The sequence below is a fragment of the Anolis carolinensis genome, unplaced genomic scaffold, assembly GCF_035594765.1.
Source record: "Anolis carolinensis isolate JA03-04 unplaced genomic scaffold, rAnoCar3.1.pri scaffold_40, whole genome shotgun sequence".
Taxonomy (NCBI): domain Eukaryota; kingdom Metazoa; phylum Chordata; class Lepidosauria; order Squamata; family Dactyloidae; genus Anolis; species Anolis carolinensis.
The window spans coordinates 55001-79638 of NW_026943849.1; the positions used below are offsets into that span (position 1 = coordinate 55001).

The 24638-nt window shown below is 45.4% G+C and overlaps 1 protein-coding gene across 5 annotated transcripts in view; it reads right to left on the minus strand.

Moving 5' to 3' along the window:
- Positions 1-1510: 1510 nt before the first annotated feature.
- The window catches only part of mroh1 (maestro heat like repeat family member 1), a 163653-nt gene continuing 140525 nt past the window's right edge, over positions 1511-24638 (minus strand). For 4 of the 5 annotated variants that reach the window (XM_062966905.1, XM_062966906.1, XM_062966907.1 and 1 more), the window contains 8 exons: positions 22804-22918; positions 22531-22677; positions 18625-18813; positions 16475-16630; positions 15956-16090; positions 12811-12913; positions 12648-12713; positions 1511-2134 (listed from right to left, as the gene is read on the minus strand). In XM_062966905.1, coding sequence (XP_062822975.1) covers positions 2049-2134; positions 12648-12713; positions 12811-12913; positions 15956-16090; positions 16475-16630; positions 18625-18813; positions 22531-22677; positions 22804-22918 — 997 coding nt within the window. In that variant the 3' untranslated portion in view covers positions 1511-2048. Of the gene's footprint in view, positions 2135-12647; positions 12714-12810; positions 12914-15955; positions 16091-16474; positions 16631-18624; positions 18814-20797; positions 20829-22530; positions 22678-22803; positions 22919-24638 lie in introns of those variants that run through there. The other variant, XM_062966908.1, reaches the window with a different exon arrangement.

The window sequence follows — 24638 nt, forward strand, 5'->3', positions numbered from 1 at the left end:
GTCCAGGCCGGCTGTATCCTCCAGAAATTGTTGCAATTGTCCCAGCACAGCAACAATATCCAAGATATTTGCTTATCCAAGCTTCGGCCGGCCCGTTTAGCTTGGATAAGTGAGACTCTACTGTACAACAACATCTGCCAGAATAGAACTGGCTAAAAAATGGAAACTTGAACAGATCCCTAATTTAGAACTTTGGTTAGAGAAGGTGAAAGAAATCAGAGACCTGGATCAATTAACTTTTTATATGAAAGAATCAAGAGGTAAACCCATTAAGAAGACTAATTGGGGAAAAGTGGACATGTATTCTAAAACAAAAGAAGAAACTAAAACAAAAGAAGGACCGGGTCACTAACAGTAATTTCTCAAATTGATTTAATTAGAGGAATAATTGCTTGTATAAACGTATTCCTATTTCCCTTCCCCTCCTTTTCCTATGTTATTCTTCCCTGGGTTGTTGTGTGTCTTTCGGGCTGTGTGGCCATGTTCCAGAAGCATTCTCTCCTGACGTTTCGCCCACATCTATGGCAGGCATCCTCAGAGGTTGTGAGGTATGGAGAAAACTAAGCAAAGAGGTAAATATATATCTGTGGACAGTCTAGGGTGAGAGAGGTCAGTGTGAATGTGTGTAGTTAATCACTTTAATTAGCATTGAAAAGCTTATCTGCTGTCTTCTTCCTGCCTCTGGGGCATCCTTTGTTCTAACAACTATCTATCAACTTGTTCTAACAACTATCTATTCTAACAACTATCATGTCAGACTACACAGAGAAGCCATTGAAATCCACAAGCATGTGGACAACTTCAACAGAAAGGAAGAAACCATGAAAATGAACAAAATCTGGCTACCGGTATTAAAAAACTCAAGAATCAGAACAGTAAATAAAAAGCAATACTCTGAAAACAGGGGACTTCCAGACATGAATCAACCTAGGGCAGTTAACGACTCTAAACAAAGGATGCCCCAGAGGCAGGAAGAAGACAGCAGATAAGCTTTTCAATGCTAATTAAAGTGATTAACTACACAACATTCACACTGACCTCTCTCACCCTAGACTGTCCACAGATATATATTTACCTCTTTGCTTAGTTTTCTCCATACCTCACAACCTCTGAGGATGCCTGCCATAGATGTGGGCGAAACGTCAGGAGAGAATGCTTCTGGAACATGGCCACACAGCCCGAAAGACACACAACAACCCTGTGATCCTGGCCATGAAAGCCTTCGACAACACATTATTCTTCCCTGTTTTTTAAGTTTGCATCACTAAAAAATTAAAAATTAAAAAAAAAACATCCAGGGGAGGAGAACAGATGGAAAGCTCTTTTGGGCCAAGGCAGCCACGTCAATCCCCAAATCTGGCGTGAATCTGATGCCAAGAGATCGATCTCCAACGGCATCCAGTCTGGGTCCGGGGCAAGCAAGGAAGATTGACAGCCGGGGGTCAGCAGTCAGAGTCCTAAGGGGAGTCTTGTGTCCCATTGGGAAGAAGAGGCCTTGAGACCGTCCGGCTCCTGAGAAGCAAATCCTTTATTAAAAATATGTTGTCTAAGTTGTATGTACAGACGTTCCTCCGGAGAGGAACATCAAGGATGGAAGCTCTGGAAGAAGCCGGGGCTGATGGACCCCAGGGAAGCCCACCAAGGAGGGGGGGAGGGGGGGGAGGGACCCCGGACACGGGAAGACGAGAGTGGCGTGTCCGAGGCATGGGCAGCGGTCCGGGCTGGGCAGGGGGCCGGCTCTTCTTTCCTAAGGAAGGGGTGCGTGTGGGGCTGGGAGTGGACCCTTTTCCAGGAGTGAGTGGAGCAGCCCCATAAGCGTCCGTCGCTCTGCCGAGGGGCCACCACGGCATCCCAAGGTGCACCGGAAGACTGAAAATGTGGGGTGTGGGGAGGGGTCTTTCCCTTTGGACGATGGGGGTGTGGGTCAAGGTGCGTTCGTGTCGTTCTGGAAGACGTGGGGGAAAGAGGGGGTCCCGTCCCCCTCGCAGCCGCGTCCGTCCCACTTGGGTCCCTCGGAGGAGGAGGAGGACGGGGAAGGCGGTCCCCCCTCACACGATCCGGACCAGGCGGCCCAAGGTCTCGGCCGCTTTCATGCGCACGGCGGCCACAGGGTCCTTCAGCAGGACGGTCAGCGCTGGCGAAAAGAGGAGGAAGAGGAGAGTGAGTGGGCCACCTTGGGGTTCGGGAGTCGTCTGAGCATGAGCCTACAATGTGATGCAGCAGCATAAAAGGCCAAGGTGTCGTGTTCCCCCATCTTATGACATCTCCGGACACACAGCAAGCGCTGACAAAGAACAGATGCCAGCCATAAAACCTCAATGACCCTCTGGTATGTGAGAGCCCCTATATAAATGGGCTACAGAGAAGATTCTGGGATTCCGTACAAATTGTGAGGTTCTCTTCTTCCAGTTGTGCTGTGGGTGAAGTCTTCCCAGAAGAAAGCACCAAGACACACGCTGGGTAGATTCAAACAGGTTTATTGTACGTAATCCCAGAATCTTCTCTGTAGCCCATTTATATAGGGGCTCTCACATACCAGAGGGTCATTGAGGTTTTATGGCTGGCATCTGTTCTTTGTCAGCGCTTGCTCTGTGTCCAGAGATGTCATAAGGTCAGAGATGTCATAAGATGGGGGATCATGACACAAGGCGATTATAGGTAAAGGTTCTCCCCTGACATTAAGTCTAGTCGTGTCTGACTCTGGGGGTTGATGCTCATCTCCATTTCTAAGCCAAAGAGTCGGCGTTGTCAAAGGTTTCAATCCGGGGAGCAGGGTGAGCTCCTGCTGTGAGCCCCAGCTCCTGCCAACCTAACAGTTTGAAAGCATGCAAATGTGAGTAGATCAATAGGTACTGCTCTGGCATGCCAGTGGCCACATGACCTAGGAGACGTGGCCACTAGGTCGTGACTGTCTCCTAGGTCATGTGGCCACTGGCATGACTGTTACTGTCTGATGCTTTCCATGCTCTGGAGCAGGGGGTCCCCAAACTTTTTAAACGGGGCCAGTTCACGATCCTTCGGACTGTTGGTGGGCCGGACCATAGTTGGCCACTGAGCAATAATAATTATTAATAATAATAACAACAAGAATAATAATGATATTAATAATAAAGAGGGTTGGAAGAGACCCTTTGGGCCATTGAGTCCAACCCCCTTCTGCCTTTGTGCACTGAAAGCACAAGCAAAGCATCCCTGACAGATGGCCACCCAGCCTCAATGTTAATAATAATAATAATAATAATAATAATAATAATAATAATAATAATAATGAAGGTTGGAAGAGACCCTTTGGGCCATTGAGTCCAATCTTCTTTTGCCTTTGTGCACTGAAAGCACAAGCAAAGCATCCCTGACAGATGGCCACCCAGCCTCAATGTTAATAATAATAATAATAATAATAATAATAATAATAAATGTGCCGTGCCAAAAGATCTCAGCCAGCATTTGGAAACAATAGACATTGGCAAAATTACGATCTGCCAACTGCAAAAGGCCACCCGACTGGGATCTGCAAAAGGCCACCCTACTGAGATCTACGTGCATCATCCAAAAATACATCACACAGTCCTAGACACTTGGGAAGTGTTCGACTTGTGATTTTGTGATACGAAATCCAGCATATCTATCTTGTTTGCTGTGTCGTAATAAAATAATAATAATAAATGTGCCGTGCCAAAAGATCTCAGCCGGCATTTGGAAACAATAGACATTGGCAAAATTACGATCTGCCAACTGCACAGTTGTGGAAAAGAACAAGGTTTGGATCATTGATGTCGCCATCCCAGGTGACAGTCGCATTGATGAAAAACAACAGGAAAAACTCAGCCGCTCTCAGGACCTCAAGATTGAACTTCAAAGACTCTGGCAGAAACCAGTGCAGGTGGTCCCGGTGGTGATGGGCACACTGGGTGCCGTGCCAAAAGATCTCAGCCGGCATTTGGAAACAACAGGCATTGACAAAATTACGATCTGCCAACTGCAAAAGGCCACCCTGCTGGGATCTGCGCGCATCATCCGAAAATACATCACAGAGTCCTAGACACTTGGGAAGTGTTCGACTTGTGATTTTGTGAAACGAAATCCAGCATGTCTATCTTGTTTGCTGTGTCATACAACATCGTTGTGTTGATAATAATAATAATAATAATAATAATAATAATAATAATAATAATAATAATAATAATAATAATAATAAGGGTTGTAAGAGAAGAAGAGACCCCTTGGATTATTTAGCCGAACCCCCTTCTGCCCTTGTGCCGTGGGGGCCGGATAAATAGCTTCAATGGGCCGCATCCGGCCCCCAGGCCTTAGTTTGGGGACCCCTGCTCTGGAGACTGGGCCACAATGGGGCATTGGATCCAAGTAGAAGGAAAACGAGATTCAATCTAAACATTAAGAAGAACCTCCTGATAGTGTTGGTGGACAGTTGGGTCTGGCCGAGTGTCCTTCTCCTGACGTTTGTAAGTCAAGGGAGCTTGGAGAAGAAAGGGTGAAGAGTGGGGCCATGTTTACGTATCTGAAAGGGGGTCCCATTGAGGAGGAAGGGGCAAGATGGGCTTCTGATGCTCTGGAGACTGGGCCACAATGGGGCATTGGATCCAAGTAGAAGGAAAACGAGATTCAACCTAAACATTAAGAAGAACCTCCTGATAGAGCTGTTGGATGGTTGGGTCTGGTGGAGTGTCCTTCTCCGGACGTTTCTAAGCAGAGCCTGGATGGCCATCTGCTGGGAAGGCTTGGATGGTATGGCAGAAAGGGGCTCGACTGGATGGCCCTTGGGGTCTCCCAGCTCCGGGATGCTGTGCCTCCTCTCTTTGCTCCCCATAATTATGACAAAAAGGCCTGAAGATGGGCCATGGTGTGGGTCTGTCTCCCATTTCGGTGCCGACGGAGGAAGCCCCAAATTATGGGTCAGTGGGCAGCCGAGGAAGGCCGACATCCGAAGCCCAACCATCTGCAGGGAAGGAAGGAGGGGAGCGGGGGCTTCTTCCTCTTGAACAGCAGAGATACAATAATATTTTTCCAGTAGCCTGTTTACACTGCAAATCCGAGACTCTCCATCCCCGTGGAGCAGAACGGAGCGAGGCTGATTTATGTGCCGAGGCAAAGCAACGGCTGGGCTCGCTTTCTGCAGATCAGTCCTGAGCCAGATGCTGTGGAGTGGGGGGGGGGGGGGGGGCTTGGCAGGGGGCTGCCTCTCGCTCAATTCGGGAAGCTGCCGTGACCCCATCCTCCCTCCCACCCACCCACCCATCCGGAGCCCTCCTCCTCCTTCCCTTCCTCTCCCCGCACAAGAAAGCAAGCCCTCCAGCGAACAGTCGGGCCCCTCTTAACTGGGACCCCGAGCCAGACAACGCAAAGACCGCCTTCCCCTTTCTTAGTGGTTTTTAAGCCATGCTGGAAAGCAGAGAGATTTTCCGAGGCTCACGCCGCCGCCGTCGAAGCGATGAGGTCACCGCCGACAAGGAAAACACAGCCGCCGGCCAGGAAAGTTCCTTCGCCCGGCAATGCCTTTCCGAGTGGCCGGTCAGTCGAGACCCCCACCTTCCTCCCCCAATAAAAGAAATGGCCCCTCATCCCAATAAGAGAGACAAGGGTTGTCATTGCTATTGTTATCGGACTCCACTTAATTCTAATCTGGGAACTTAATTGTTAGCATGCCTAGCCAGGCAGGATCCTCACATTATTGCGGTCTCGATTCGGTATCACTATGGGCCCATTCTGGCCACTGACTGACCGGACAACGTGTCCTCAATTCCAAAGGGATATCAGTCCCTCTCTGATCCCAAAGCCCACCCACTCATTATTAATTCTAATCTGGGAACTTAATTTACTGTTAGCATGCCTTGCCAGGCAGGATCCTCACATTATTGAGGTCTCGATTCGGTATCACTATGGGCCCATTCTGGCCACTGACTGACCGGACAACGTGTCCTCAAGTCCAAAGGGATATCAGTCCTTCTCTGATCCCAAAGCCCACCCACTCACTATTAATTCTTATCTGGGAACTTAATTCATTGCTAGCATGCCTTGCCAGGCAGGATCCTCACATTATTGAGGTCTCGATTCAGTATCACTATGGGCCCATTCTGGCCACTGACTGACCGGACAACATCCTCAATTCCAAAGGGATATCCATCCCTCTCTGATCCCAAAGCCCACCCACTCATTATTAATTCTAATCTGGGAACTTAATTGTTAGCATGCCTTGCCAGGCAGGATCCTCACATTATTGCGGTCTCGATTCGGTATCACTATGGGCCCATTCTGGCCACTGACTGACCGGACAACATCCTCAATTCCAAAGGGATATCCATCCCTCTCTGATCCCAAAGCCCACCCACTCACTATTAATTCTTATCTGGGAACTTAATTCATTGCTAGCATGCCTTGCCAGGCAGGATCCTCACATTATTGTGGTCTCGATTCGGTATCACTATGGGCCCATTCTGGCCACTGACTGACCGGACAACATCCTCAATTCCAAAGGGATATCCGTCCCTCTCTGATCCCAAAACCCACCCACTCATTATTAATTCTAATCTGGGAACTTAAATTATTGTTAGCATGCCTTGCCAGGCAGGACCCTCAAATTATTGCAGTCTCAATTCGGTATCACTATCGGCCCATTCTGGCCACTGACTGACCGGACACCGTGTCCTCAATTCCAAAAGGGTATCTGTCCTTCTCTGATCCCAAATCCCACCCACTCACTATTAATTCTTATCTGGGAACTTAATTCATTGCTAGCATGCCTTGCCAGGCAGGATCCTCACATTATTGTGGTCTCGATTCAGTATCACTATGGGCCCATTCTGGCCACTGACTGACCGGACAACGTGTCCCCAATTCCAAAGGGATATCCATCCCTCTCTGATCCCAAAGCCCACCCACTCATTATTAATTCTAATCTGGGAACTTAATTTACTGTTAGCATGCCTTGCCAGGCAGGATCCTCACATTATTGCGGTCTCGATTCGGTATCACTATGGGCCCATTCTGGCCACTGATTGACCAGATGTGTCCTCAATTCCAAAGGGATATCCATCCCTCTCTGATCCCAAAGCCCACCCACTCATTATTAATTCTAATCTGGGAACTTAATTTATTGTTAGCATGCCTTGCCAGGCAGGATCCTCACATTATTGTGGTCTCGATTCAATCATCACTGAGCCCATTCTGGCCACTGACTGACTGGACAACATTTCCCCAATTCCAAAGGGATATCTGTCCCTTTCTGATCCCAAAGCCCACCCACTCACTATTAATTCTAATCTGGGAATTTAATTCATTGCTAGCATACATTGCCAGGCAGGATCCCCAAATTTTTGCAGATACGTTATCACTATGGGCCTATTCTGGCCACTGACTGACCAGACAACGTGTCCCCAATTCCAAAGGGATATCTGTCCCTCTCTGATCCCAAAGCCCACCCACTCAGTATTAATTCTAATCTGGGAACTTAATTGTTAGCATGCCTTGCCAGGCAGGATCCTCACATTATTGCGGTCTCGATTCGGTATCACTATGGGCCCATTCTGGCCACTGACTGACCGGACAACATTTCCCCAATTCCAAAGGGATATCCATCCCTCTCTGATCCCAAAGCCCACCCACTCATTATTAATTCTAATCTGGGAACTTAATTGTTAGCATGCCTTGCCAGGCAGGATCCTCACATTATTGCGGTCTCGATTCGGTATCACTATGGGCCCATTCTGGCCACTGACTGACCGGACAACATCCTCAATTCCAAAGGGATATCCATCCCTCTCTGATCCCAAAGCCCACCCACTCATTATTAATTCTAATCTGGGAACTTAATTGTTAGCATGCCTTGCCAGGCAGGATCCTCACATTATTGCGGTCTCGATTCGGTATCACTATGGGCCCATTCTGGCCACTGACTGACCGGACAACATCCTCAATTCCAAAGGGATATCCATCCCTCTCTGATCCCAAAGCCCACCCACTCATTATTAATTCTAATCTGGGAACTTAATTGTTAGCATGCCTTGCCAGGCAGGATCCTCACATTATTGCGGTCTCGATTCGGTATCACTATGGGCCCATTCTGGCCACTGACTGACCGGACAACATTTCCCCAATTCCAAAGGGATATCCATCCCTCTCTGATCCCAAAGCCCACCCACTCATTATTAATTCTAATCTGGGAACTTAATTGTTAGCATGCCTTGCCAGGCAGGATCCTCACATTATTGCGGTCTCGATTCGGTATCACTATGGGCCCATTCTGGCCACTGACTGACCGGACAACATTTCCCCAATTCCAAAGGGATATCCATCCCTCTCTGATCCCAAAGCCCACCCACTCATTATTAATTCTAATCTGGGAACTTAATTGTTAGCATGCCTTGCCAGGCAGGATCCTCACATTATTGTGGTCTCGATTCAGTATCACTATGGGCCCATTCTGGCCACTGACTGACCGGACAACATCCTCAATTCCAAAGGGATATCCGTCCCTCTCTGATCCCAAAGCCCACCCACTCACTATTAATTCTTATCTGGGAACTTAATTCATTGCTAGCATGCCTTGCCAGGCAGGATCCTCACATTATTGAGGTCTCGATTCAGTATCACTATGGGCCCATTCTGGCCACTGACTGACCGGACAACATCCTCAATTCCAAAGGGATATCCATCCCTCTCTGATCCCAAAGCCCACCCACTCACTATTAATTCTTATCTGGGAACTTAATTCATTGCTAGCATGCCTTGCCAGGCAGGATCCTCACATTATTGAGGTCTCGATTCAGTATCACTATGGGCCCATTCTGGCCACTGACTGACCGGACAACATCCTCAATTCCAAAGGGATATCCGTCCCTCTCTGATCCCAAAACCCACCCACTCATTATTAATTCTAATCTGGGAACTTAAATTATTGTTAGCATGCCTTGCCAGGCAGGACCCTCAAATTATTGCAGTCTCAATTCGGTATCACTATCGGCCCATTCTGGCCACTGACTGACCGGACACCGTGTCCTCAATTCCAAAAGGGTATCTGTCCTTCTCTGATCCCAAATCCCACCCACTCACTATTAATTCTTATCTGGGAACTTAATTCATTGCTAGCATGCCTTGCCAGGCAGGATCCTCACATTATTGTGGTCTCGATTCAGTATCACTATGGGCCCATTCTGGCCACTGACTGACCGGACAACGTGTCCCCAATTCCAAAGGGATATCCATCCCTCTCTGATCCCAAAGCCCACCCACTCATTATTAATTCTAATCTGGGAACTTAATTTACTGTTAGCATGCCTTGCCAGGCAGGATCCTCACATTATTGCGGTCTCGATTCGGTATCACTATGGGCCCATTCTGGCCACTGATTGACCAGATGTGTCCTCAATTCCAAAGGGATATCCATCCCTCTCTGATCCCAAAGCCCACCCACTCATTATTAATTCTAATCTGGGAACTTAATTTATTGTTAGCATGCCTTGCCAGGCAGGATCCTCACATTATTGTGGTCTCGATTCAATCATCACTGAGCCCATTCTGGCCACTGACTGACTGGACAACATTTCCCCAATTCCAAAGGGATATCTGTCCCTTTCTGATCCCAAAGCCCACCCACTCACTATTAATTCTAATCTGGGAATTTAATTCATTGCTAGCATACATTGCCAGGCAGGATCCCCAAATTTTTGCAGATACGTTATCACTATGGGCCTATTCTGGCCACTGACTGACCAGACAACGTGTCCCCAATTCCAAAGGGATATCTGTCCCTCTCTGATCCCAAAGCCCACCCACTCAGTATTAATTCTAATCTGGGAACTTAATTGTTAGCATGCCTTGCCAGGCAGGATCCTCACATTATTGCGGTCTCGATTCGGTATCACTATGGGCCCATTCTGGCCACTGACTGACCGGACAACATCCTCAATTCCAAAGGGATATCCATCCCTCTCTGATCCCAAAGCCCACCCACTCATTATTAATTCTAATCTGGGAACTTAATTGTTAGCATGCCTTGCCAGGCAGGATCCTCACATTATTGCGGTCTCGATTCGGTATCACTATGGGCCCATTCTGGCCACTGACTGACCGGACAACATCCTCAATTCCAAAGGGATATCCATCCCTCTCTGATCCCAAAGCCCACCCACTCATTATTAATTCTAATCTGGGAACTTAATTTACTGTTAGCATGCCTTGCCAGGCAGGATCCTCACATTATTGCGGTCTCGATTCGGTATCACTATGGGCCCATTCTGGCCACTGACTGACCGGACAACATCCTCAATTCCAAAGGGATATCCATCCCTCTCTGATCCCAAAGCCCACCCACTCATTATTAATTCTAATCTGGGAACTTAATTTACTGTTAGCATGCCTTGCCAGGCAGGATCCTCACATTATTGCGGTCTCGATTCGGTATCACTATGGGCCCATTCTGGCCACTGATTGACCAGATGTGTCCTCAATTCCAAAGGGATATCTATCCCTCTCTGATCCCAAAGCCCACCCACTCATTATTAATTCTAATCTGGGAACTTAATTTATTGTTAGCATGCCTTGCCAGGCAGAATCCTCATATTATTGTGGTCTCGATTCAGTATCACTATGGGCCCATTCTGGCCACTGACTGACCGGACAACATTTCCCCAATTCCAAAGGGATATCTATCCCTCTCTGATCCCAAAGCCCACCCACTCACTATTAATTCTAATCTGGGAATTTAATTCATTGCTAGCATACCTTGCCAGGCAGGATCCCCAAATTTTTGCAGATACGTTATCACTATGGGCCTATTCTGGCCACTGACTGACCAGACAACGTGTCCCCAATTCCAAAGGGATATCCGTCCCTCTGATCCCAAAGCCCACCCACTCATTATTAATTCTAATCTGGGAACTTAATTTATTGTTAGCATGCCTTGCCAGGCAGAATCCTCATATTATTGTGGTCTCGATTCAGTATCACTATGGGCCCATTCTGGCCACTGACTGACCGGACAACATTTCCCCAATTCCAAAGGGATATCTATCCCTCTCTGATCCCAAAGCCCACCCACTCACTATTAATTCTAATCTGGGAATTTAATTCATTGCTAGCATACCTTGCCAGGCAGGATCCCCAAATTTTTGCAGATACGTTATCACTATGGGCCTATTCTGGCCACTGACTGACCAGACAACGTGTCCCCAATTCCAAAGGGATATCCGTCCCTCTGATCCCAAAGCCCACCCACTCATTATTAATTCTAATCTGGGAACTTAATTTATTGTTAGCATGCCTTGCCAGGCAGGATCCTCACATTATTGCGGTCTCGATTCGATATCACTATGGGCCCATTCTGGCCACTGACTGACCGGACACCATGTCACCAATTCCAAAGGGATATCTATCCCTCTCTGATCCCAAAACCCACCCACTCACTATTAATTCTAATCTGGAAACTTAATTGTTAGCATGCCTTGCCAGGCAGGATCCTCACATTATTGTGGTCTCGATTCGGTATCACTATGGGCCCATTCTGGCCACTGACTGACCGGACACCATGTCACCAATTCCAAAGGGATATCTATCCCTCTCTGATCCCAAAACCCACCCACTCACTATTAATTCTAATCTGGAAACTTAATTGTTAGCATGCCTTGCCAGGCAGGATCCTCACATTATTGCGGTCTCGATTCGGTATCACTGTGGGCCCATTCTGGCCACTGACTGACCGGACAACGTCCTCAATTCCAAAGGGATATCCCTCCGCTACATTGATCCCAAAGCCACCCACTCACTGCCCATTCGACTGTTCAGACTGCAAACTGGGCCCAGAACTGGACACTGGGCTGTTATTATTCCAGGTGAGATGGACTGACCAAAGCAGAAGACTATGACTTCCTTCCATCTGGACTTCATACTCCTAAACTGACCATACTCCATACTCCAGACCAAGGGAAGTTGCTTTGGTCTAACCCAGGCATGGGCCAACTTGGGCCCTCCAGGTGTTTTGGACTTCAACTCCCACAATTCCTAACCGCCGGTAGGCGGTTAGGAATTGTGGGAGTTGAAGTCCAAAACACCTGGAGGGCCCAAGTTGGCCCATGCCTGGTCTAACTTCACCAGTTGCTGTGAGTTTTCCAGGCTGTGTGGCCATGTTCCAGCATAACTCTCTCCTGACGTTTCGCCTGCATTTGTGGCTAATTGCATCTTCAGAGGTTCTGTTGGCAGTGAGGCAAGTGGAGTGGCATAATGTCCAGGGTGGGAGGAAGAACCCTTGTCTGTTTGAAGCCAGTGTGAATGTTGCCGTTAGCAACCCTGAATCATGTTGAGTTTCCCACACTGGACATGCCTCACCTCCGACAGAACTTCTGAAGATGCCAGCCACAGATGCAGGTGAAACGTCAGGAGAAAATGCCGCTGGAACATGGCCATACAGCCCAGAAAAATCACAGCAACCCACCCAGTGACTGTGGCCATAAAAGCCTCCAACAACATAGCACAAATCAAGTCTCATGTTGACCTCTACATGGCCAGGACAAAAGGGGTTGGACTAGATGGCCTCTGGGGGTCTCGTGCAACCCTTTCCTTTAGATTAGGTCAAGATCGAAGGTCCGGTCCCCACAACACTGCCCTCAAGGCTCTAGCGTCCACCTCCGTCCGCTCCTCACCTGCAATGAGCTCGTCCAGGTCCAGCTGCTGGCCGTGCTCTGGGTTGACGTGGAGGACGAGGAAGCCTGGAAGAGAACACGAAGGGCATGGAAGTCCAAAAGAAAGTGGAGTGGTGACATCCACCCAGAGCCCCCCACCCTGTGATGCCTCCTGGGGACTCACCAACAAACATGGGGGCGGCCGCTCGGATGTCAGGCCAATTGCTCTTGAAGTAGAAGAGGTTGGTGGCCACCAGGCGGGTCAGCGTGTCCGGGTAGCTCTGCATCTGCAACACAGGGAGGCAGCGGTCAGCAAAGGTCACCAGGATGGACACAGGAGTCATTCCACCCACAACATGTGACCAAGAAGGTCAACACTATGACTCTTTGAGGAATGGCCAAGAGAGCTGTGGATGCTAAGCTTGGAGAAGGCAGACGATCTCATAAGAACATCGGTAAGCAAAGAGACCTCCAAAGACTATCTAGATGGTTTCATAAGACCATCGGTAAGGAAAGGGACCCTCAAAGGCCATCTAGATAGTTTCATAAAAGCATCGGTAAGGAATGGGACCCACAAAGGCCATCTAGAGGATCTCATAAGGCCATCAGAAGACCATAGGTAAGGAAAGGGACCTCAAAGACCATCTAGATGGTCTCATAAGACCATCGGCAAGGAAAGGGACCCTCAAAGGCCATCTAGAAGATCTCATAAGGTCATCAGAAGACCATAGAGGAGGAAAGGGACCTCAAAGACCATTGGTAAGGAAAGAGACCCTCAAAGATCATCTAGATGATCTCATAAGGCCATTAGAAGACCATAGATGAGAAAAGGGACACTCAAAGGCCATCTAGAGGGTCTCATAGGGCCATCAGAAGACCATAGATAAAGAAAGGGACCTCAAAGACCATCTAGATGATTTCATAAGACCATAGAGAAGGAAAGGGCCCCCCAAAGGCCATCTAGACAATCTCGTAAAACCATAGGTAAGGAACAGGACCCTCAAAGGCCATCTAGACAGTCTCATAGGACTATAGGTGACCTCCAAAAGCCATCTAGATGCTCTCATAAGGCCGTAGCTAAGTAAAGAGACCTTCAAAGACCATCTAGACGATCTCATAAGACCAGAGATTAGCAAAGAGACCTCCAAAGAGCAGGTAGACTTAGGTCAACCCTAAGTCTAAAGTTCAGGAGAGGGGCCAGGTCAATGACCTTGAAGGGCCGCATTTGGCCCATAGGCCTCAGTTTGGGGACTCCTGGCTAAGAGGAAGGGATGGGAGAGCCATGTTTACAAATTTCGAAGGAGGTCCCTCTGTGGAGGAGAAAAGGGCCAAGCTTGGTTTCTTCTGCTCCGGAGACTAAGAACACAACGGAGCAATGGCTTCAAATTGCAGGGGGAAAGATTCCACGACACCAGGCCTGGGCCAGGTGTTTTGGACCCCAACTCCCATAATTCCTAGCAGCCGTACCAGCCTGGGCTGGACGGCTATCTGTCAGGAGGGACCAGATTGTGTCTTTCTTCATGATAGTAGGGGATTGACTGGCCCTTTCTCCTGTGGTGGTCCTGTTATCGGACACCACTACTCCCACCCCAAATATAGTTAGGGATTTATAGTTTTCCAAGGGCAACAAGCCAGAATGGGATACAGGAGCACCCTCTCTTTTTGCACCAAGCTCCCAGACCTCTCTCTCTCTTCTATTAAGTATATTTTATTCCACTTTCATTCCTATAAGTCTATTAAACATGTTCCATTTTACTTCTGGGACAGAAAACATTAACCGTTACCTGGCCCAGATATTGTTTCACATTGGAAACTGGGTCCAAGGTGTGGCTTCAGACAAAGGAGGAGACTTCGGGGTCATTGCAACATCCTTTATCTGGCTGGCTTTTAAAAAGGATGTAACCGTGCTGCTTAGACATCAAAACCCAACACCATTCCTTGCTCTATAATTTTATATAATGTACCGTATATACTCGAGTATAAGCTGGCCTGAATATAAGCCGAGGCACCTAATTTTACCACAAAAAACTGGGAAAACATTGACTCAAGTATAAGCCAAGAGCAGTAAATTTCAGAAATAAACATAGAAACCAATAAAATTACATTAACTGAGGCCTCAGAAGGTGAAATGTTTTTGAATATTTACATAAAACTGTAGTTTAAGATACAGCTTTCCAACTTTAATTAAATCATTATTCTCATCTTCTTCAATGTAAATGTGCTTATGTATGTTTTTAATAATAATACAGTAAAATAATAAATGTAATAAGACTAACAAATAGTCAAATAATAAATGCAATAATAGAGTAAAATAATAAATATAATAACAATAATAATAATAATATCAGAGTGAATTAATAAATGTATCAATAGTGATAAAATAGAGTAAAATAAATGTAGTAGTTACAATAAAAATAGAGTAAAATAATAAATGTAATAATACCAATAATAATAAATGTATCATATATACTGGAGTATAAGCCAACATGAATATAAACTCACCCAAGTATAAGCCGAGGGAGGGCTTTTTCAGTCCTAAAATTGGGCTGAAAAACTCGGCTTATACTCAAGTATATACGGTATCTCTTTCCCAAGTCTGAAATGTATAAACTGCACTTTTATTCCGCCTTATTCCTAAATGTGCCAAATGTAAGGCAAGGGCCATTACCCAGGAATGCGTTCGTAACCTCAGACAATAGACTCCCTGAAGACAATCCTTTCCTTGCTTGGAAAAACCTGTTTGTTTGCTTCCAGAAAGAAGCAGGGGCCTGGAATGCACCTTTTTGTTGTTTTCTCAAACCTTCTGTTCAGTATAAAACTGGATTAAGCCACATTTCCCTGCAGTCTCCGCTCTGGGACAATCTCCATGTAGACCCTACCCAGTCTCTTTCTCTCTTTATCTAGAAATTGCAACACAATATTTCTATTCAGGTGGAGGAAATGTCTCCCTTGTCCCTAGGCGAAAATGCAATTTCACCACCTGGGCCTTTGACACCTGGGACCACTCGCGTCGGAAGGAATCAGCATTTCTACAGCCAAAACCCATCCTGTCATTTTTGCATGATTGTATTGATATATGATGTTGCCCTCTTAATGGGCCAGGTGTAGTTCATTTAAAAAGTCAATTTGGAAAAACAAGACTGCCTTTGAAAACAAGCATCTTTTGGAGCAAAAATTAATATAAGAACCAGTCCTATACCTTCGCGTCACTGGTGAGTTTTTAATCCGGAACCTTGGGAATATTTTCTAATTACGGTTAGTATAGCTCACCAGGCTTTTCCCTCTCAATTCATTGTGATCTAAATTCTGTATCGCTCTCTGTGGCTCACCAAGTGCTTGCAGACATCGTTCATGAACTCGCCATAATGGAGGCCGCGGTCCTCGTGGAGGTGGTTCTGGAACATGTCGCAGAGGCCTGGGCAGCCCATGCTGGGGCCGCACATGCGCAGCGCAAACTTGCAGGCCTGGCAAAGAGAAAGGAAGGAAGGAAGGGGAGGAGGTGGGAGCTTCTTCCTCGCCTTTCCCCACCGCCCGCCCTCCAAACTCCCTCCGGCCCGGAAGCAGGCCTGTAGCGAGGTGGCGGTTTTAGGGGTTCAAATCCCCCCCGACTTTTTTCAGGTTATAAAAAAAACTTGGTTTACTCATGAATTTTAACTGGTTAACCAAATCCCCATGCTAAGTCTATGAGACGCAAAACATTAAGAGTCCCTCCAGGCACTATTTCAAGCAGATATTTACAGGTTTGTGGCGGGGAGAGGTGTGTGCTAGGGGTTCAACCCCGCCCCCCCGAAATTTTCAAAACCCCTCCCGAAATTTTTTTCTGGCTACGGCCCTGCCCGGAAGCCCACCTTGATGACCTCGGCCTTGGGGTCCTGCAGGTGGAGAAGCAGTGTCACCAGGCCATTGAGGATCTGCTCGAAGAAAGCGTCCTCGCTGCTCCCGGCACTGAACTTGGTCAGGTTCCCAAAGAGGACGACCGACGAGCGGCGCAGCTCCGGCCTCTCCTGTGGAGGAAGCAGCCCAGATACAGCGAGGACAGCGGAGCCCAGAAGCCCTCTCTTCCTGCAACTTGCTTCCAGCACAAGGACACCACGGAGGCAGGAAAGGAGATTCCACCCAGGAAGAGCTTCCCCGTGGACAGAGCTGGTCAACAGACAAATGTGTGGCCTTTGGGGGTGGAGGGCTCTATCGTTGGAGGCCTTCAAGCAGAGAGGACCATCTGTGAGGAGGGCTTGGATGGTGTCTTCCTTCCTGGCAGAAGGGGGTTGGACTGGATGGCCTTTGGGTTCCCCCCTCTAGAATTCTATGATATCACACACACACATACATATTCCAACTATATCTATTATCTATGGTGGGATGGTCATCTGTGAGGAGGTCTTGGATGGTGTCTTCCTTTATGGCAGAAAGAAGGGGGTTGGACTGGATGGCCTTTGGGGGTCCCCCCTCTAGGATTCTATGATATCACACACACATATATGTGTGTGTGTATTCCAATTATATCTATCATCTATGGCAGGATGGTCATCTGTGAGAAGGGCTTGGATGGTGTCTTCCTGCCTGGCAGAAAGAAGGGGGTTGGACTGGATGGCCTTTGGCCGTCTGCCCTCTAGGATTCTATGATATCACACACACACACACACACATATATGTGCGTGTATTCCAATTATATCTATCATCTATGACAGGATGGTCATCTGTGAGGAGGGCTTGGATGGTGTCTTCCTTCATGGCAGAAGGGGGTTGGGCTGGATGGCCTTTGGGGGTCTGATCTCTAGGATTCTATGATATCACACACACACACACACACACACACACATATGTGTGTGTATTCCAATTACTGTATATACTCGAGTATAAGCTGACCCGAGTATAAGCCAAGGCACCTAATTTTACCACAAAATAAAAACAAACTGGGAAAACATTGACTGCAGTATAAGCCGAGAGTGGTAAATTTCAGAAATAAAAATAGATACCAATAAAATGACATGAATTGAGGCATCAGTAGGTTAAATGTTTTTGAATATTTACATCAAGCTCAAATTTAAGATTGTCCAACTCTGATCCAATCATTATTCTCATTTTCTTCAATGTAAATGTGCTTATGTATCCTTTTAATAATAATAGGGTGAAATAATAAATGTAATAATAATAATAATAATAATAATAATAATAATAATAATAATAATAAAAAATACAGGAAAATAATACAAGTAATAATAGAGTAAAATAATAAATGCAATAATAAGATCAGAGTGAAATAATAAATGTATTAATAATAATAAAAATAGAGTAAAATAAGTGTAATAGTAGCAACAATAATAGAGAAAAATAATAAATGTAATCATACCAATAATAATAGAGAAAAATAATAAATGTACCATATATTCTTTAGTATAAGCTGACCCAAATATAAGCCAACCAGGACCCTCACCCGAGTATAAGCCGAGGGGGGCTTTTTCAGTTTTAAAAAGAGGGCTGAAAAGCTAGGCTTATACTCGAGTATATACAGTATATCTATCATCTATGGCGGGATGGTCATCTGTGAGGAGGGCTTGGATGATGCCTTCCTACCTGGCAGAAGGGGGTTGGACCGGATGGCCTTTGCCCCCCCCCCCTTAGGATTCTATGATATATCATATATATGTATGTATGCCAATTATATTTATCATATCTATGGCGGGATGGTCACCTGTGGGGAGGGCTTCAATGGTGTCTTCCTGCCTGGCAGAAAGAAGCTGGATGGCTGCTAACGGTCACTTCCAGTTTTGTGATCTCAAAACCCAAAGCAGAGCGACCCCTTCACTTTCTGGGGGTTCAATGTACACAAACTTTGTTTTGTGCACAAAATGATCTCCGTGGTGTGTGCGTGAGGCGTAGATGAAACGCCAAGGAACGTTGTCTTGAGACTTGGCTCCTCTCTCCAAGGCACCTCCTTCTATAGGGATATGCAAACACGAGTCCTCCAAAAGCCTCCCGTATCCCTCTCCCCGCTTACACTGTCGAAGAAGGGCCGGATGCGGATGGCGACGTGGAGCAGCATGGAGCGGACGTCCCTCTCCTCCATGAGGGCCAGCAGCTTGGAGAGGCCGCACATGGCTTCCAGGGCCACCGCGTGGTTCGGGTCCTCCTTGTCGTCCATGCCGTTCATCATGGAGGCCAGCAGCTGGGCCCCGTGTTTCCGCACCTGCGGAGACGAGAAGGTTGGCGTTTTATGGAAGCCATGGAGCCGCCTGCACCGCCGGACAGGTTGTAAAGGAAAGGGAAACCGAGAACAACAACTCCAGAGGACTAGAAACCTAGCTTGTTGTATTGCAACTGTATTTTGAACCTCACACACAGACTACTGTTTAATTCTTTTAGAAAATTTCTGTATTTGCTTTGTTTTAAATGGATCAGTGTGTGGCTGTTGGCCACCTTGAGTCTGGCAGGATATAAATAAGTAAATAATGAGAATAATAGACTGTATCTATAGGAAAACAGTGTCCAAACAAGTCCTGCATAATTTGTCCATTCCAAAGGGTCAATAGCCAGCTTTGTAGGTCAACACAGCTTGGTGGGAAGCAAAAATTCCAGGGGAAACGTCATGCTTTCATGTCTGTTTATTAGGAGCTAACAGGCACTTTGCTCTTCAGTTCATGCAACGTGGCATTCAAGTTACAGCCAGGCCTGGGTTCTCTAGTTCTTGCCTTGGTTTTGGGATTCAAGTATTTTGGGAATTTTTCCATGTTCATGTTGTGTATCCTTGTTCAAGTTTTGCTTATGGACTTAGGTTGCTTTTTGGATTTTTGGGACTGAACTGAACTTGCTTTTGTATTTACAAAAGACTTTTGATTGCTGACCTTTTGGATTCTACACTTTATTTCCTTATCTCTGCTTTTTCCTATATATCTTTTGTGTGTTTTTACAATACACTGTTTGCCTTTACTCTGGACTCTTGTGTGATGCTCTGGTCATAGGTGGCTTCACGTCTGACAATGATCCTCAGAGGGATTCATCGCTTCCAGACCTTTGTCCTATTTTGGTCACCCTTCTCTGGACAGCTTCTGTCTTGTACATTTCTGTCATGAATATTTGAAGTATAGTTTGAATGGAATAGTATGAAAGATGTAAGGTTGGGACCTATAGAGCCTGGAGATGCCATGCTAAAATTGAAGCATGAAAAACTACCAAAGGAGAATTCATGGATTGTAACTCAAAGTTGCAGAACTGTTGATGGCCAGAGACAAAGGGCTAGCTCTGTGGTGGAAAACAACATGTTTGCATTCCCAAAGACAACTCTTAGAAGTACGGTTTGCAAGGTTCCTTCAGTTAAGAAGGAAAACCAATTATTACTTAAGGAAACAAAGTCAACATCTGTCCAGGAACTGATGGGAGTCAGCATGTTTTGGCTGGAAAAACACCTGTCAGTCATTTACAAAGACAACTGGAACATCAGCAAAAAATATTGCTATATAAGAGACACCTAACTATTCCAAAAATTGTAGCAGACTGGAAGAGTCTGATCCACCCACAGCTCTTCTCAAAGGGACAGAGGAAGATGGCATATTCCCAGAATGGCAGATTTGCTGGGAACACAATCTGGCCTACTCCAGGGTCTCTCTTCCAGGAGAAGAAGAAGAGATAGTAATGTATGAATGTAGGAATGAATGTGTGTATGTGTATGAATGTTGAATAAAAATGCAATTCCCCTTTGTTTGTGTACCCAATGTAGCTATAGTCTGTATGTGTCTACTTTCTTTCACTGTGTTGCTCTGTGGCATAATCGCTCTCAATGTGAATGAAATAAAAGTGTTGGAAACAGCAGCCTTCCACAAGCCTCCTATACTATCTGTTATCTGTTATGTATATAATTGTGATTACTTAACTCTTCAATTTGACACGCAGTTTTCCCTTAACTCTATGTTGTTTGAGGTTGTGGGAGGGGCTGCAGACCATGTGCCCAGATCTGGGACTATTCGGACTGAGACGCCACTTTAGAAGCCAGTTTGCATCAGAAGCAGTGCAGTTTATGAAGTCAGCGGTGTGAGTATGCAGTAGTCAGTGTGAGTATGCTTCCGTGAGTAGTCAGTCTGTATTAAGTCAACGTTCAGTAATGTATTAAATTGAGGAGAGGGTTAGTCTGTATGCAACACAGAAGAGACTGAAACGGAATGCTTTAGAGAACTTACTGTTTGAACTCTCAACCAATAAGCAATGTACCTGTATGCGGAATACATGAAGTTTGTAAGTAAATCAATTAAGTTAACTTTTAATGAAGACTACTTATTTTTGGTCTCCTGAGAGTATGATTTAAGAGCAATATATTTTATGGGAGAGTAGATGTTTTTTTGGGCACCTGAAATAACACAGCTATGTATGTTGTGCATTGGCATATCTTTGTTCCAAACAGTTCAGAGAGATGACCAGGGATATCAGTCTAACAACTGAGTAACCTAAGTAGCCTTGCATGAATACTAGTGGATATTTACCACTAAGGAGAAAGTTCACTCAAATGAGTATTCAACTCTTCTCGGGAAGATCATACTTTACAAAAGGGTTATGATTATTCCAAATAGCGTGAATGCCAATTCATCTCCAAAAGGGTCACGCTTCCAAAAGGCCATGGGGGTCATGCCTTTCAAAATAAAGGTGCCTTTTAAATGCTCTTTAATGTTTAAAAAGTCTTTGTGACATCTCCTCCTTGGATTGCTTTGCCTAGAACTGGACACAAGAACAAAAATCAGAAGAAGCAGAAGAAAGAAGGGCTATGGCAGTGATGGCCAACCTATGACACGCGTGTCAGCACGGACACGCCTAGCCATTTTTGCTGACACGCTGCCGCCTGCAGATTGATTGGATGACTATGTCTTTTGTGGCCAAATTTGGTCCAGTGGTTTTATTGTTTACGCCATGGGAATTATGCACATTACATATATTATTCAATTATTATTGTAGTATATTATCATATTATTACCATTATATTATTCATTAGTCATGACTACATTGAAACTAGAATAGAGCGAAATCAGCGTGGAAATTGCAAGAGGTACCATAGATTGTTGTACATGGAAATAATAGTAGTAAATAGATTTTGAGTTATTAAATACAGTTATATACAGTAGAGTCTCACTTATCCAACATAAACGGGCTGGCAGAATGTTGGATAAGTGAATACGTTGGATAATAAGGAGAGATTAAGGAAAAGCTTATTAAACATCAAATTAGGTTATGATTTTACAAATTAAGCACCAAAACATCATGTTATACAACAAATTTGAAAGAAAAAGTAGTTCATTACACATTAATGCTATGTAGTAATTACTGTATTTATGAATTTAGCACCAAAATATCATGATATATTGAAAACATTGACTACAAAAATGCGTTGGATAATCCAGAAACTTGGATAAGCCAGGCTTGGATAAGTGAGACTCTACTGTATTATCTTTCTATTATTATTCTATTATTATTGTAGTATATTATCATATTATTACCATTATATTATTCATTATTCATGACTACATTGAAACTAGAATAGAGCGAAATCAGCGTGGAAACTGCAAGAAGTACCTTAGATTGTTGTACATGGAAATAAGGGTAGTAAATAGTTTTTGATTTATTAAATACAGTTATATATTACAATTATACATTTTTGTTATTTAAACTATACATATGGCGAAATTATGTTGTTTTTTTTCTCAAAGTGACACACCACACAAGTCATGCTAGGTTTTTTGGTGAATTTTGACACACCAAGCGCAAAAGGTTGCCCATCATTGGGCTATGACTTACATCCAGGCACGATCCTCTGCTTGATGCAGCCTGGAATGACCTTGGCCTTTTTAGCTGCAGCATCACACTATTAGCTCACATCCAGAAAGATCCCCTTTGCAGGGACTACTTCCAAGCCAGTGGGGCTCACCTTCTCCGGGGCCCCCGAGGCGATGTTGCCCAGTCCCCGGAGGGCCAGCATGCGGACGGCGTTGCAGGAGTCCCTCTGCCGGGCGGTCATGCTGTCCATCATGGACTCCAGGAGGACCAGGTCGTTGACCACGTTGCTGCCCAGGAGCTGCAAGAGAGGAGGTGAAGAGAGGATCACAAAGCCAAGCCCCTGATCTCAGGACTATGGACAGTCCTTGCTCTGCTCTGCACAAGCCTTGAGCTTGACCGCTCCATGACTTTCCCTGCGACTGACCTCTGCAAAGAAGGCGGTGGTGGTCAGCCGCTGGCTGTCGTAGAGGCTGTTGAACATCGGGGAGAGGTGCTTCACGATGGAGGGCAGCTTGGGACCCGCATGCTTCGCCATGGCGCTGCCATATTGGGGGCAAAGAGAGAGATTAAGCGGGAAGCGGAGACCAGAATCCCACATCAATGAGATGGAGGCACATGGCTTATGCAGCAGGTGCAAGACACTATCTTGTTAATAGACTAAGAGACCTAATTTTTCCACCTCAAGGAGATAGGACACACATGGCTTATGCCAGTGATGGCCAACCTATGACACACGTGTCAGCACTGACACGCCTAGCCATTTTTGCTGACACGTTACCGCATGCAGATTGATTGGATGACTATGTCTTTTGTGGCCAAATTTGGTGTGATTTGGTCCAGTGGTTTTGTTGTTTACTCCATGGGAATTATGCACATTACATATATATATATATACATATATATACATATATATATATATATATATATATATATATATATATATATATACACACACACACACACACACACACACACACACACACACACACATACACACACACACACACACACTAGCTGTGCCCAGCCACGCATTGCTGTGGCGAAGTCTGGTGGTCTGGGAAATAAAGTCTTGGGGAATTGGTGGTAGTTAAGGTAAAGGGTAAAGGTTTTTCCCTGATATTAAGTCCATTATAAATCTATATATATAAAAGAGTGATGGAATACTGGCCCCGAGCAAAACAACAAAACTAAACACCCCTCCAACCTCGAAATTTCACAACACAATCCATCATCCACGCCTCGAGGTTGAAACCACAAAATATCACGTCACGAACCTCCGCAGGGCCTAAAAAACCCCAAAAACCGGAGCTATTCAGTGCAATTCCAATGGGCCACAGCAACGCGTGGCAGGGCACAACTAGTGGGTTATATAGCTGTGTGGAAGGGCCTTGAGTCTACACTGCCATATAATCCAGTTAAAATCAGATAATCTGTATTTTATAGGCAGTGTGGAAGAGGCCTAAGTGAGGCCTAACTCTGCTTGTCCCCTGGGCTGAGTGGGTTGCTAGGAGATCAAGTGGGCAGAGCTTAGCCTTCTAACTGGCAGCAATTGGATAAAAACAATTATTCCTCTCCCTCTAATTAGGACTTTATTTTTCTTTTCTTTTTGTTGTATGAATGTAGAGGCATGGATGAGGGGTTGTGCTGCCAAGTTTAGTGTTTCTGGGTGTGTAGTTTTGTTGTTTTGTCCTAGGCCGAAATTTCATTACCCTTTTATATATATATAGATATAGATATAGATATAGATATAGATATAGATATACAATTTCTATTATTCTATTATTATTGTAGTATATTACCATATTATTACTATTATATTATTATTATATTATTCATTGCTCATGACTACATTGAAATTAGAATAGAGGGAAATCAGCGTGGAAACTGCAAGAGGTACCATAGATTATTGTACATGGAAATAATGGTAGTAAATCGTTTTTGATTTATTGAATACAGTGATATATTACAATTATATATTTTTTGTTATTTAAACTATACAAATTGCGAAATTATGTTTTTTTTCTCAAAGTGACACACCACCCAAGTCATGCTAGGTTTTTTGGTGAATTTTGACACACCAAGCGCAAAAGGTTGCCCATCATTGGCTTATGCAGTAAGTGCATGATACTATCCTGTTCATAGATTGCAAGACAGAATGTGCACCTATCATCCTGTGTCAGAAATGACTACGCTGCTACACAAACATGCATGATGGCACCACATGTCTGCAGCCCAATTTATGCACAAGGACTCACCCTG